The sequence below is a fragment of the Hemicordylus capensis genome, chromosome 4 (genome assembly GCF_027244095.1).
Source record: "Hemicordylus capensis ecotype Gifberg chromosome 4, rHemCap1.1.pri, whole genome shotgun sequence".
Classification (NCBI taxonomy): domain Eukaryota; kingdom Metazoa; phylum Chordata; class Lepidosauria; order Squamata; family Cordylidae; genus Hemicordylus; species Hemicordylus capensis.
In genome coordinates this window covers 237,958,217-237,971,094 of record NC_069660.1, presented here as the reverse complement: position 1 = coordinate 237,971,094, position 12,878 = coordinate 237,958,217, and the positions used below count along the sequence as shown (strand labels likewise).

Below are 12,878 nucleotides of genomic sequence, written 5' to 3'. Positions count from 1 at the left end.
GTTCAACGAGGTGGGTTGACCGTTATCCTTCGATGTCAAGGGGGAATGGATAGGAGTCAGAGTGCAGGCACTAGATCTCTAGTGGTCGGTATCAAGAGCGTTGATGTCATGACCGAAGTCGATGTCGCTTGCTGTTCTGGCAGAGCTCCCTTTAATGTCTCCATCAACATTGATACTGCTGATGTCGATTGTGATACTTGCATCGATGTCGAAGCCCCCTTCAATGTCACCGTTGATGCCGAGCGTGATGCCTGTATCGACGTCGAAGTTGTCACTGCCTGCATGTTTGATGTCGAAGCGCTTGTCTCCAGCGCAGTTGTCGACATTGATTGGTGTGTAGGAGTCGATGGATTTTTTGGCTTCTCGGGTGGCAGCACTTTCGATGCCGAGATGAAGATGACATCCTGTGCCGATCACGGCGACGGAGTCAATTCCGACTGAGTCCGCGCCCGTGCTTTTTTGGAAGGAGTGCCAGTAGCCGCCATCATTTCACCTGGCCTCTTCGAGGTCTTAGGGGCCTTCATGGGGGGTGTCGAAGTTTTAGACTGGGCCAAACCCAGGTTCTTCGAGCCATGCGCCTGAGGAAATTTCAAAGAAGGTGCTGCCAAAACATCATCATAAATGGAGGCCCATAAACGGAGTTCCCAATTTCTTCTAGTTTGTTTGGAGAAAGATTGACAAATCTTACAGGCCGAAGTAATGTGGGCCTCGCCCAGACACAGCAAACACAAGTTGTGGCGGTCTTGTGAGGGCAATTTCGTGTTGCATTTAGTGCAGCGTTTAAAGGTTTTCTTCCCTTTTGGGGCATCCATAGTACTCACTGTCCGAGGTCAATACAGCCAGGAAATCAGTCCGATCATTCGTCAAGTTGAGGAGGAATTAACAGAGGCAGAAACAGGAACAGTCAAAACCAAAAGCAGGTCAAAAAGTCAAAACCAAAAGCAGGTCAAAAAGCAGGTCAAAAAGTCAAAACCAAAAGCAGATAATCCAAATCAGCAGCCAAAGAATAGTCAGTAAACAGTCCGTAGTCAGAATTAGCAGTAGAAGTAGAAATTAGCCAAGGAACCAACACAAAGGAGCTGCAGAAACTAAGTGATCTCTATGGCGGTTGCAAAGGAACTGAGGTGCCTGCGTTTCTCTATGGCGGTCGCAAAGGAACTGAGGTGCCTGCGTTTCCTCTCACCTTAAATAGCCACGTGGTCACGTGCGGTGGGGCGCAGGCGCCGAAAAGGAGCTGTGGAACTCGACACCGAGAGGCTTCCGCGCAGGCGCAGAACCCATTCTAATGGATTCAACGGATCATGTATCAGATCTACATTTTAAAATAAAGTATTATATTGCTATGCCTCCTAATTAACGACTAGATATGATGTGAGCACATTTGTTCCATCACTGCAAAGCCATTCATGCTAATGGCAGCAATTTCATTATATGGAATTTTATTATTTATATTTTACTGTGAACTGCTTTGAATATATTTTAATATACAAAATAGAGATTTACGATATAGAAATAAATAAAATGTATTGACTGACATCTAGAGTAACATTGTGCTAGTGCAAGAAACAAAGATGCATGCATGCAAGAAAGTTACATAGTTGAGCAGATGCTCAGAGCTGTGAAATCCCTTATGGTCTATATCCACTGACACAAGTGTTGTGCTTGCTCAACAAGGATTGTGGATAGCTTTGCATCATTCCCTGCAATATATATGAACTAATGTGGAGGCATGCCACAGGTTATAAAAGTGCATGCTATTGCAGTGGCGCAATGACAGACTTGAACGCAAGCTTCAGGCTTAGAGCAACTAGCTAGCAAAATAGCCTTGCACAACTGCAAAATGTTTACACAGTGTTATGGACTGGCCCTGGCCCATATCTTTCACCCCACTCCCTCCAAGTAAACAGAACCGCTCAAATCTATATCGCTATAGGCATAAACTTTGGGGGGAATTTGGAGGAATATATATAGGCACTGCTTGCTTAGACACATGCCTGTAAAATACCTCTGTGACTGCCTAATTGCCTCCGAGCCATCTGGCCAGATTCTGCTCTTTGATATATTTATTGCTTTTAAGATGTGTATCATAATAGCCCGGGCCAAGCTCCATCTTTTGCCTAGAATTCACACCCTTTCTTCCTGCTAGCCTCCCCCTGCCCCCCAGCTGCTCTGATTAATTGCCTAGCATTTCATTGCCTAGCATAGCAAGCGCCCCCTTACCCCTGATGCAGCAGTGGGATTGCTACAGCTGCTAAGGAGTCAGCATCCCCCTGCCACCTTGCCCACCCCATAGCACATTTCATCACAAGTCACAGGTCCCAGCAGTGGGATGAAGATTCTTTCCTTTCAGGGAAGGGAGAGTCCTGTTCTCCCAGTGTGGTTCTTTTCTTTTCCATGGTGGCAGCTTGAATGCCAGTTTGTGGGAACACTGGAAGACAGTCATGCCACCTCTACTCATAAACCTTTAATTATTTCTGCCGCAGTAGCCAAGTTTTGTTATCTGGCCTCAAGATTACGGCCCTCAAAGGAATAGAGTCTCTGAGGCTTCTGGGAAGCTACAATATGCACATGTACTCCATTTTAAGTGATTAACTGGTTTTTATTTAATGTTTTAAATTTGCTGAAAGTATGTTTTGTTTTTTTCTTTTTGTAAATGTAAATGTGTTATAGCATTTGGTCAAAGACCGTAAATAAATACTAAACTAAACTTTAATTATGGCCATAGGCATGTTTGATAAGTAAAGGAAAATTGTAGGCTAAGAGAAATAATCCAAAACAGTTTTTCTCATAACTATAACCTCATGTGCTCTTTTAAATCACACTCTAGATTAAGCGTTTTCATATTAAGAGAGGTATTGCTTGAATGTTGCTTTGCAAGATCAATAACAGGATCATCAAGCTGGAAAGCTATATATTACATGTCTGTCATTACCTGGCAGAACCATCAGCACTCACTTGCCCACTCACCCACCAGATAAATCCATGCAATCCAGATCACAATGTTCAGAATCAGAGAAAATGTTTCAACAGTAACAATTGCTAAAAATCCATACCTGTAAAGAACTGCTTAAAGGGTTTTGCCACAGAATCACTAGGTGCCTTGATGTAATGTGGGTACACATTATCTATTATCCTGCAAAAGAAAAAATAATAATAGTATATCATTTACATGGGGTTATCAGCTCTTGTCATTATGGCTAAGGCACAGTATTTCACGGACTGTGTAGGGACAAACCATGTTGCTGCCCTACACAGGTCTGGTAGCATCACAGTCTTTCAGTTGACTGGCTGACATCCTCACTGATCATGCGGTTATGTGCTGGGAAGAAGAGTCCCCCACTGCAGAAAGCATCTGTAGCTCTGCAGTATGGATTGCGGGGAAGTGGGGGTATTTTTGTCGATCTCTCCTTCCTCAGGAAGTTCCCTTGGCCACTAGAAAATATGCCCATGAGGGTTGCACAGCCCTCAGGAACATATTTTCCTGAAGGGTTCTTCCATAGGAAGAATAAATTAGTGAAAATTGCCCCCCCCCCACAGTTGACCTGTGCTGCTGGGCTAAGGAAGCTTTCTGCACCCAGGGGAGTTTCTTTCTGGAGCATGGCCAGACAGTTAATCAGGATGCCAGGCACTGTAGATGAAGAATGCCCTCACAGATACAAAAGGAGACTTCTGTGCCAGCTGATAAACCAGGTTAACAGTGTAAATGACCAATGGGAAAAGCACAAAAAGGAGAATTGGTAACGCATATGGGAGCTCAACAGCACATGAATAACAGTCTCTTAACAGCCTACTGAGTGACAGTGTACAATTTAAGTACACAAAAAGGTATGAAGATTTCCTTTGCCCTCAGACTAAGAGTTAGGGGGGAAAGGCAGGAAGAACTAAATCCTGGTTGATATGACAAATTGAGATTATCTTGGCAAAAAAGTGATGTTTGGATGTAAGATGACTGTGAAATTGGATATATGACAGATCTGAGCAAAGATTTTTAACTCATGGGCCCATTTTGCACTTACAGCTACCTAGAATGCAGTCTTAAAAGTAATCAGCTATATGTGTAATGTAGCCGTAGGTTCAATGATTTCCTGATGAGTTTGCGCAGAGCCAGTGATACATTCCATGCTGGCACTGGATTTCTAATGGACTGTTTGAGGTCTGTCAGATCCTTGAGAAACCTTTTAATTAATGGGTAAGAAAATCAGAGAAATTTTCTGCAGTTGGATAAATTCTGGGATTGTGGGGAAATGACTCAAATAATAGTCAGGTTAGATTATTTTAAGCAGACTGTGTTATGGAGGGTACATACATGTACAGTGTAGAATGTCAGCGTGGTCAGAAGAAGGATTCAATGAGGACCAAGAAACTGTGTGTGCCCCTCTGGCCAGTGTGAGTGGCTGAGAGGCCAGAAAAAAAGTGGGGGGGGGAGAGAAACAAGTCCAAGCTTGGTGGTGCATAATGTTGAAGATGGAGTTCCAGTGCATCAACCTTTTGCACCAACTATCCTAATGACCACTAGAGGCATTGGGAGTAGAGGTAGTTAGTGAGGGTCTCCTTACTGTACCTGTCCCTGCTTTGCCTCTACTCTATGACCCCTGCCTTGACTCCTCAGGTACTCCCTGTAGTGAGTCAGTCTTCTTCCTTTCCTCTTAGAGAGCAGATGGAAACATCTCTCTCTTCCTACCTATTCATTATATAGCTGATAGATAGGACTAGGTCTTTCCTATCTCAAATGTACTTCACCAATAAATCTATTTAGTTTAGATTGTACAACAATCTCCATGTGTGTTCTTTAAGTAACTACAACAACTGAACTCAGCACTCTACTCTGTAACTGTAGTGGGTAGCTTCTTTTGGCACTTTGCTAAATAATCACAAACCCCAACACATAAAATGGATTTTCCTCCATTTTCTTTTGAAAGTTAGCACTGTGTACAATGCATGAGGGCATATTATAACTGGAAAATTAAGGCAAAAATGTTTAGCTTCATTTGTAAGAAAAAAATTATATTTATAAGCATTGAAAAGAACTTACACACTTTTATGTTCATCTGGATTGCTCATCATTGCAGCAATTCCTCGTCTCTTAGAGAGTGGTAGGCTGATAGACATTTTATCTGATGCTATTTCTGCTTTTGCTCCAAGGGAGAGGTTTCTTCAATAAAAAAAAAGGATGGATTTTAGTCACAATATACAATTGCCTATTAACATATTGTAATAACGTTCTGACAAAGTTCTGCATTTAACTCTACAGTTTATAAAATTCTGTTCTTACTGGATGAAAAGAGTCTGCATTATCATATTTAATTAAAAACTCAATCCTACAAATTTTCTTTAGCTACAGTGGCATGTACTGCTATAATTTATACCTGTATTTGCCTCCTGCTGTTGCAACTTCTGTCACTAAGATCTTACTACTCTCAGGAAACCTAATCAACTTTGATGTTATGCGGATAGCTTTTCAGAAGAAGGAAGCTGATGGTGGCCCTACCAGAGGGGTAGGCAACCTTGACTCTCCAGCTGTTGTTGAACTACAACTCCTATCATCACTAGCCACAATAAATTGTGGTTGGGGATGATGAGAGTTGTAGTTAGCAGCAGCTAGAGAGCCAAGGTTGCCTTCCCCTGCTCTATCAGATAATCATGTAAGTGCTCTTGCATTGTACAACTGCACCACAAAGGTGTGTATGTATGTATAGTTCATGAGGTTATCAGGCACTTGAACTCGATCCTAGTGCCACTGAGCTTCATATTTAGTAAACAAAGATATGCAGAGCTTTGTCTTGACAAAGAGAAACACAAATACAGAATTCCCTCCCCCCAAATCAACATTCATATAAAGGCATTCAAAAAAGGAGCCACATTATTTAAAGGTTGCTTTAAATCTGAACACAGGATAGCATAGGTAGACAGTTTCCTCCACTGCCAGCCCTGACAACAGCATGCTGCCCAATGTGTATGTACCCACAGCTTCCCAGCATGTGAGTTTCTCCAGCAATTCCCTGGAACTGTGGGATGCTTTGTTTTATTTTGTTTTTGTGAAAGGGTTAGAAACTCCTGTCACTTTCGGGGGATGTCACATGTCATTCCCTAATGCATTCTGGGCAGCACAATTACTAACATTTCTTGCATGCAAAAGTGCAGTCTTAAGCAAGCAGAGCACGCACGCACTCAGATCCTTTAATTTCAAGTTCCAACACAGCCTAAGACCAGAAAGGTTGGTCAGGACTAGGATTGGATTGAATCCACCTCCTTCTGCTTTCCTCACTGATATGTCATTGGGACAAAATGGGGGAAGATTTGAAACTTTGGTGGAGGAGACCATGAAAGTGTTAACATTTTAGAGGGCAGTGAAGAGCTTATGTAAGATAGCAACAGGGTCTTGCTTGCCAGTGTATTCTCTTCCTTATACTAGCACCTGCAGTGTTGAAAGTGCCATTTGCCTCCCAGCTGGCAGCACATTAAGAACTGTTTCCACTGTGCCATAGAGAAATCAGAATTTCTACTTGGCAAATGCGTCTAGATTAGCTGGTTTCATATTGTTTCCAATGTACAGCAAGTAGTGCTGTGGTTCAAGTGTTGGTGCACTCTTCTAAGTAGCTACACAACTGCACTCTAGGGCTGCCTTTCATGAGCACAGCAGTGCTAACTGATTGGAAATGTTGGCATTGCCTTGAATATCTAGTTGGCCAATATGTATAACCTCCAAGCAATATTTAGGAAGGTGCATATGTTGGCAGAGTTTTGTACATTTCCCAGGCAATATGACATACTGGATATTCTGCATATCTTGACAGAATTCCATACACTGCCCCATCATTATGTACATCACAGAAAATGCAGAAATGTATGCACATTCATAAATGTGTCTTGTGAGATTAAGTATATTTAAATAATGCACAGATTGCCTAGGAAACATTCAAAATTATGTCAATGTAAGCACATCCTCTGATGCCTCTTGGAGATTATACATATTATCCAGATAATATACAAAATTCTGTCAAGATACATACATTACCCCAATGCATCTTGGAGATGTAGTAGTGGTAGTTTTATTTACAGTCATTGACCAAACATTATGCACATTGCCCAAGAAATGCACAAAATCCTGTCAATATATACATATTCCTCAATAACTCTTGGAGTTCATACATATTGACCGAAGAGTATGCCAAATTCTGTCAAGATATGCACATTCCCCAAGACTCCTTAGAGAGTGTGCATTTTACCTGGAAAATGTACAAAATTCTGTCAAAACAGGCACATTTCCCAACGCCTCTTGGAGATTATATATATTGACCACAGAGTGTGCCAAATTCCATTAAGATATACACAGTCCTCAAGCAGTGTTCCCTCTAAGATGTGTGCATGCGCTCACAAATTTTTTGATATCTGCTCAGTTAATTTTAGATCTCACTCAGGTTGAATCAGGAAGTCCCCATTCTAAATGCATATGCGCACACACTGCCTTGATACTTCCACTCAGAACAAACCTGATTCTTCACACAGATGAAAAAAAAAAATTAGAGAGGACACTGTCCTCAAGGCCTCTTAGAGATCATATATACTGATCAGAGAATGTGCGTAACACCCTTTTCATGCAGGGATTATGTGCACATTCTCTATGAGGCTTTGTGGAAATTAACACAGTCCAGTTATACATATTAGCAGCTCAGTTCACACTGCCTTTGACATATACACATAAGCTTTAAGAGCAGCATAACTCTGACTTGTATAAGATATCAAACAAGTACAGGGCTAAATGAGATGCCTCAATGAGGAACACTCTGTAGACAAGTAAAGGGAACCCTATATGCTGTTAGTGAAGTCATACCTTTGAACACTCCATGAAACAACTACAGAAAAGTCATCATCAGTCTCGAGTTGGGCAATCATTTTCTTTTTGCTGGGAGGGCTAATGGTCCACAAGGAATTTGAACTCCCTTCTAGTTGTGCAACTGTTATGTCTTCTATAGCATAGTTCTCTAGAATTGGTACAGCAGCCTAAAATGGTAATGGGAAAAAAGGAAGTTTATATGTCTTTATCATCAGGTTCTTACGAGTAAGAGTACTTACAGGGTTGCCATAATCCAGTTCCTCAAATCTGAGTAGCTTAATCTGCATATTATACAAATTGCTTGCTAATTATGCAATGCCCTTCCTGCTTTTCCACTTCAAGTCATCTCCTCCCAATGCTGCTTCTTTGTCTCAAGGAAAAATCCACTGGGATTTTCTTACTTTTGTCTGTAACATATAGCTGAGTCCTCAAAGGCTCAATAAAACTAAGGCTATTATATGATAAGAAGGCAGAGTCTAATAAATTAACTCACATGAATAAGCTGTAGTATTCTTTATAATATGTTTCTTCCTCTTCTTGTGCATAGACATTTCTTACTATATTTTTGTTATAAAGTTGGGAGCTTGCTTTCTGTCATTGTTCAGGTGCCATTTTTAATACAAACTATGAGATATAGTCCAAAAAATGAAAATATGGAAATGTCATTTTCATACCAAAGAGAACTCTGAGAGCCTTTCCAGATGGCAGTTTACCATATAACATGTTCCTATTTTCCCATTCAAGTGAATGGGAAACTAGGGACTGTTGGCAGGTATGGTTTACTGTGGTGAATGGGAAAATAGAGCAGATTGCCATCTGCTCCCACAACTGCCTTGTGTAAGGAACTGCCATGATAACGAAGCGTCTATTGTGTGTGGAGTGGTGGTTCTAGAATGTGCTTTTTGTACTCATTTATGATTTTTATTTCTCTCAGCATTCATTTATTTCACTACCACCATTTAAAGTCTCTGCATGAATGCCTAGAATCTCAGGATGTATATTATTTTCTGTTGCAGTAATGCAGTGTTGGAGGTGTGGGGAAACAGACATGTTATTCACAGATTCTTTGAAGATGAATGAAATAAAAGTTTATTTTACAAGTTCTGTTCATAGCTTGGTTCTCTACTATGAAGTAGAGTGGTTAACCTGCTTGGTTACAACACTGTTTTGTTGAATGTTACAGTAACTTTTCACACAGGGTTTATACAACTCTTATAAGTTTCTTAGGTCTTTTAATTATTTCATTTCACAGTTCTTTTTAATTAATAGCTTACTGCATGTTTTTCCTATAACAAGTAAAAATATACAAAAAGAAAACAAACATACAGGAGGAACAACAGGTTGTTTACCTGTAACTTTGGATCTTCTAGTGGTCACCTGTGTTTTTACACAAATAGGCTCCACACCTGTGCAGAGGCCTCATCAAGAAGCATCCAAGCTTCTAAACTCTCTCTAGTTTTTAGCAGGAACCCCGCCCCCCATTGTGGCATATGGCTGCGCTCCTCTGTCCCCTTCCTCAGTCTGTGAGTCCGTTGTGATGGACAACTACAGAGAGGAGGATGAGAGGGTGTAGCACAGATGACTACTAGAAGAACCAAAGTTACAGCAAGCTATCCTACCTGGAGGTGGATAATAAGCAAAGAGTGTTACTAGCCATGCTCACTATGCCATTTTGGGGTGATTCATTGTACCTCTAACACTTAGCATTTCAGCCATCTTCTTCACTTTGATAAGCTCAAGATTATGTGAACCTTTCTACCCATTTCCTCCTTCCTGTTATCAAAATTAAGCAAGTACTAGCTTATTCTGCACAGAGCATCTGCTTGCTAGGACTTTGTTCTCCTTGCCCCTCGCCACAGCCCCTGCTTTATTGATCCCTTCGCTCGCTTACTCCCCCTCCACTCACTCACTCACTCACTCCCCCTCCCTGCGCTGTTCATCCTTCTCTATGTCAAAGCATACCCAGAGCTGAGGTGTTCAGGGACTGAACATGTCATAAGTGTCCAGCTGAAATGTGCATGTGCATGCGTACACACACACACACACACACACACACACACACACACACACACTCCATGAGAGATATCCCAGGGCTCAAAGTGTTCACTTTTTCAGTTGCTCTGATTTACTTCAGAATGCATCTTTGGGGAATTTGTCTTCCATTGCTTTAGTTTCCCATTTCCTTTCTTGGTCTCCTCATGAGAAGGATAGCTGTGCTGGTGCTCTCTGTGTGTTCTCCCACCCCAGCTCATCCATGCTCCTCACGAGGAGACCAAGAAAGGTTGGAGCCAACCTAGGCTGCCTTTGAGATGCTTCTCCTCAATGTTTCTGCTGTAGCATCGCTGCCTCCACCTTGTCCTTCCTTCCTCTGCCACCCTCCTGCTGCTCATCAGCAGCAGCTGTCCCTCCATCGGTGCTCAGCCCTACACTGTGTCTTCTCTCACTCATCAGAACTCTCGCCATGCACAGCAAGATTTGCTACATATGCCCTTAGCGTTTTATATATAGCAGAGATATGCCAGAATGTGTCACGTGCCTTTCTCCAAATGTCTATTCAAGTGATTACCCAGAGCAATTACTCTTTCATGAAACTTCCTTTGTCTAAAGGAACATACAGGAGCCACTCAACATAACCCAATCAATAACCAATATTCAAACCTTATCAGGAGCAGGAACCCCTGAAGTCATCAGGAAATTCCTGAAGGAGACCATCTATTAGTCTCCTCTAGTATTTATTCAATGCCTCAGGGTATGTTTTTGCCTATGAAATACCCTCTCAATTTCGCCTGAGTTTTTGAGCCCTGCAACTGCCATAACACTTTTGTCATCCAGCCTTCTTGCAAGCCTGCATCCTGCCCAGGGTGCCCTTGCATTTACACCTCACCATCAGACTCTGAACAGCATGTTGTCTGGGTACATTCATTTATTCTTGAGCTTTCCAGAGAGAAAGATTCCCTCCGCTAGAATCAGGTAGCTATGACAAACGCTTTCCCCCTTTCTCTCTACTTTCACCCTCAAGCTTCTATCCCCCTTCCCAATACTATAATTTGGTAAATGTGCTGCAAGATTAACCACTTATTTTTCATTTCCCATACCATTATCCCTCAATTAAAAAACCACTTTGTTTTCAAATACATGCCTCCATTCCCTTTATTCTCCTTTCAGTGCATCAAAGCCATGGCCACAATCCTACAGGACTTTGAGTATTTTTTTGCTTTTCATGGGTCTGCACCCATTTGATGCTAATTTCTCTCAGGTTAAGCAAAATGTAGTCACAGACCGTGGCAGTAGACACATGCCCAGCAGACCCTGGTAATAAGAGCAACTGAAGTACTCCTTTCCCAAAAGATGCATCCTTGTGTGAGTGAGCATCTAAAGCATCATCTGAGATGCATCCACCACAACTGAGTTGAGGATTGGATGTTTTTCAAGAAAGGTGCAACCTTCTGCCTCTGTTTGAATACAATGAAAATCTTCAAGGCCCCTAGTTGGTTTAGATAAAGAAAACAGCTTCTTCCAATAAGTTTTGGCAATCTCCATAAGGGAGCATTCATGGGAAGCAAAACAGGTGAATGTGTGTCAGCATTTATTATACTAAATAGTGGGTGCAATTCATCCTTTTGCTGTTTGTCCAAGGTAATTCCCCCCACCTCCAAAAAGCCCAGCCCTCTGTGAGATGTATTCTGATGTAGTCTGGTCTTCATAGGGAGACTATGGCTTGGAATCAACAAGTAAATCATTCAGAGAAGAGTTTGAGGAAGCGAGTTCCAAGTGTGCTGAATGCATTTCATCATCATAATGGACTTCCATTTCTACTTACAAATTTGTTTCTTCCTCCTCTTGTATTCTGTTAGGATCTGTATAGTGACCGTTGGTATTGGTGGTAAAGGATTATCGTGTGTCTTATTCTTGTTCAACCATGTCAGTATGAGTGGATTGGAATTAGTTTTAGATAGACAGTACAGCACTTGCTTTCATCCTTGGTATCAGCATAACATATTTAGATTGAGTCCAATGCTGTATATCTTGGGACTGGTTCACTCATTTCTAGGTTGATGTCCTGAAAGAGTAATTCTTCAGGATCAAGGAGAGCATCTATTTGACGAGCAAGAGCATGATTGTGAAGGGGATGGCACCTTCTTGTGTCACCTCTGCAGAATCTCCAGTCACTCTTGCTTCAGTAGTGGAAATTGTGATCATATTGTTCCCTGTTGTATCTGTCCCATTTGAGATAGCCTCAGTCCTGATAAGTCTCTGTCTCAATCACGGTATTGAATGTAGTCATCATAGTCTCAAGAGTATTCTTTATAGGGGACATTGTAAGGATGGTCCCTATAGTCACTTCTCTCTTGGTGATGTCAACCAGAGTGGTCACTGAAATCCGTATGGAAATAGGAACTGAGATCCAGGCAAAAGTCTTAGATTCCCTATTTCTCTTTCTTTGGGTCAATGGTCAACCCTTGAATGGGGTCAGTGTACTTCTGAATCTGGTGAGTGTGGTCATGTGGAGCAGTAATCTAGAAGGAAAGTGGTAAGTTAGAAGGCAGGGCTGAAGTTCCTGGAGAATCAGAGTGATGAGCCATAGAATAGTCCAAGGGTCCCTTTTACTCTATGGTGTCTTCTTGTATGTCTTGGACCAGTGGGAAAACCCTGTCAGCATATGTTGTTGATTGGTTGTTTTTTAGCTTGCAAGTCCAGAGAGGAGCGTTCTCTGGTACTTTCTTCTTCAGAATTTTGGGCAAATGCTGGTCCGATGGTAGAGAAGTCACTGGTTCCAAAGTGTTCAAATCCAGACTTGTCTCCTGCAGCACCCTCTTCTTTTTCTTTAATGGGACCATTTCCTGGATGCTGTGGTCTGAATGTCTCATATGGTACCAATGGTTGTGAGGTTGAAGGATGCGTGTGTGTGTGCGCGCGCGTGTTCATCTTGAGTAGTACCAAGGTGGATAGTACTGATGTTGAAATCGAAGGGAAGGCTTGGGAAGATTTTAAAGCCTGGTTCCATAAGTGAGACCGAGTGGAAACTTGGTTCCTACAAGCTTGT

At 41.9% G+C, this 12,878-nt stretch overlaps 1 protein-coding gene across 15 annotated transcripts in view; it reads right to left on the bottom strand.

The window, feature by feature from the left end:
- PIEZO2 (piezo type mechanosensitive ion channel component 2) overlaps positions 1–12,878 on the bottom strand; it is a 469,614-nt gene that overhangs the window by 11,270 nt on the left and 445,466 nt on the right. For all 15 annotated transcript variants that reach the window (XM_053247271.1, XM_053247279.1, XM_053247278.1 and 12 more), the window contains 3 exons: positions 7,832–8,001; positions 5,033–5,152; positions 3,054–3,133 (listed from right to left, as the gene is read on the bottom strand). In XM_053247271.1, coding sequence (XP_053103246.1) covers positions 3,054–3,133; positions 5,033–5,152; positions 7,832–8,001 — 370 coding nt within the window. The remainder of the gene's footprint in view (positions 1–3,053; positions 3,134–5,032; positions 5,153–7,831; positions 8,002–12,878) is intronic.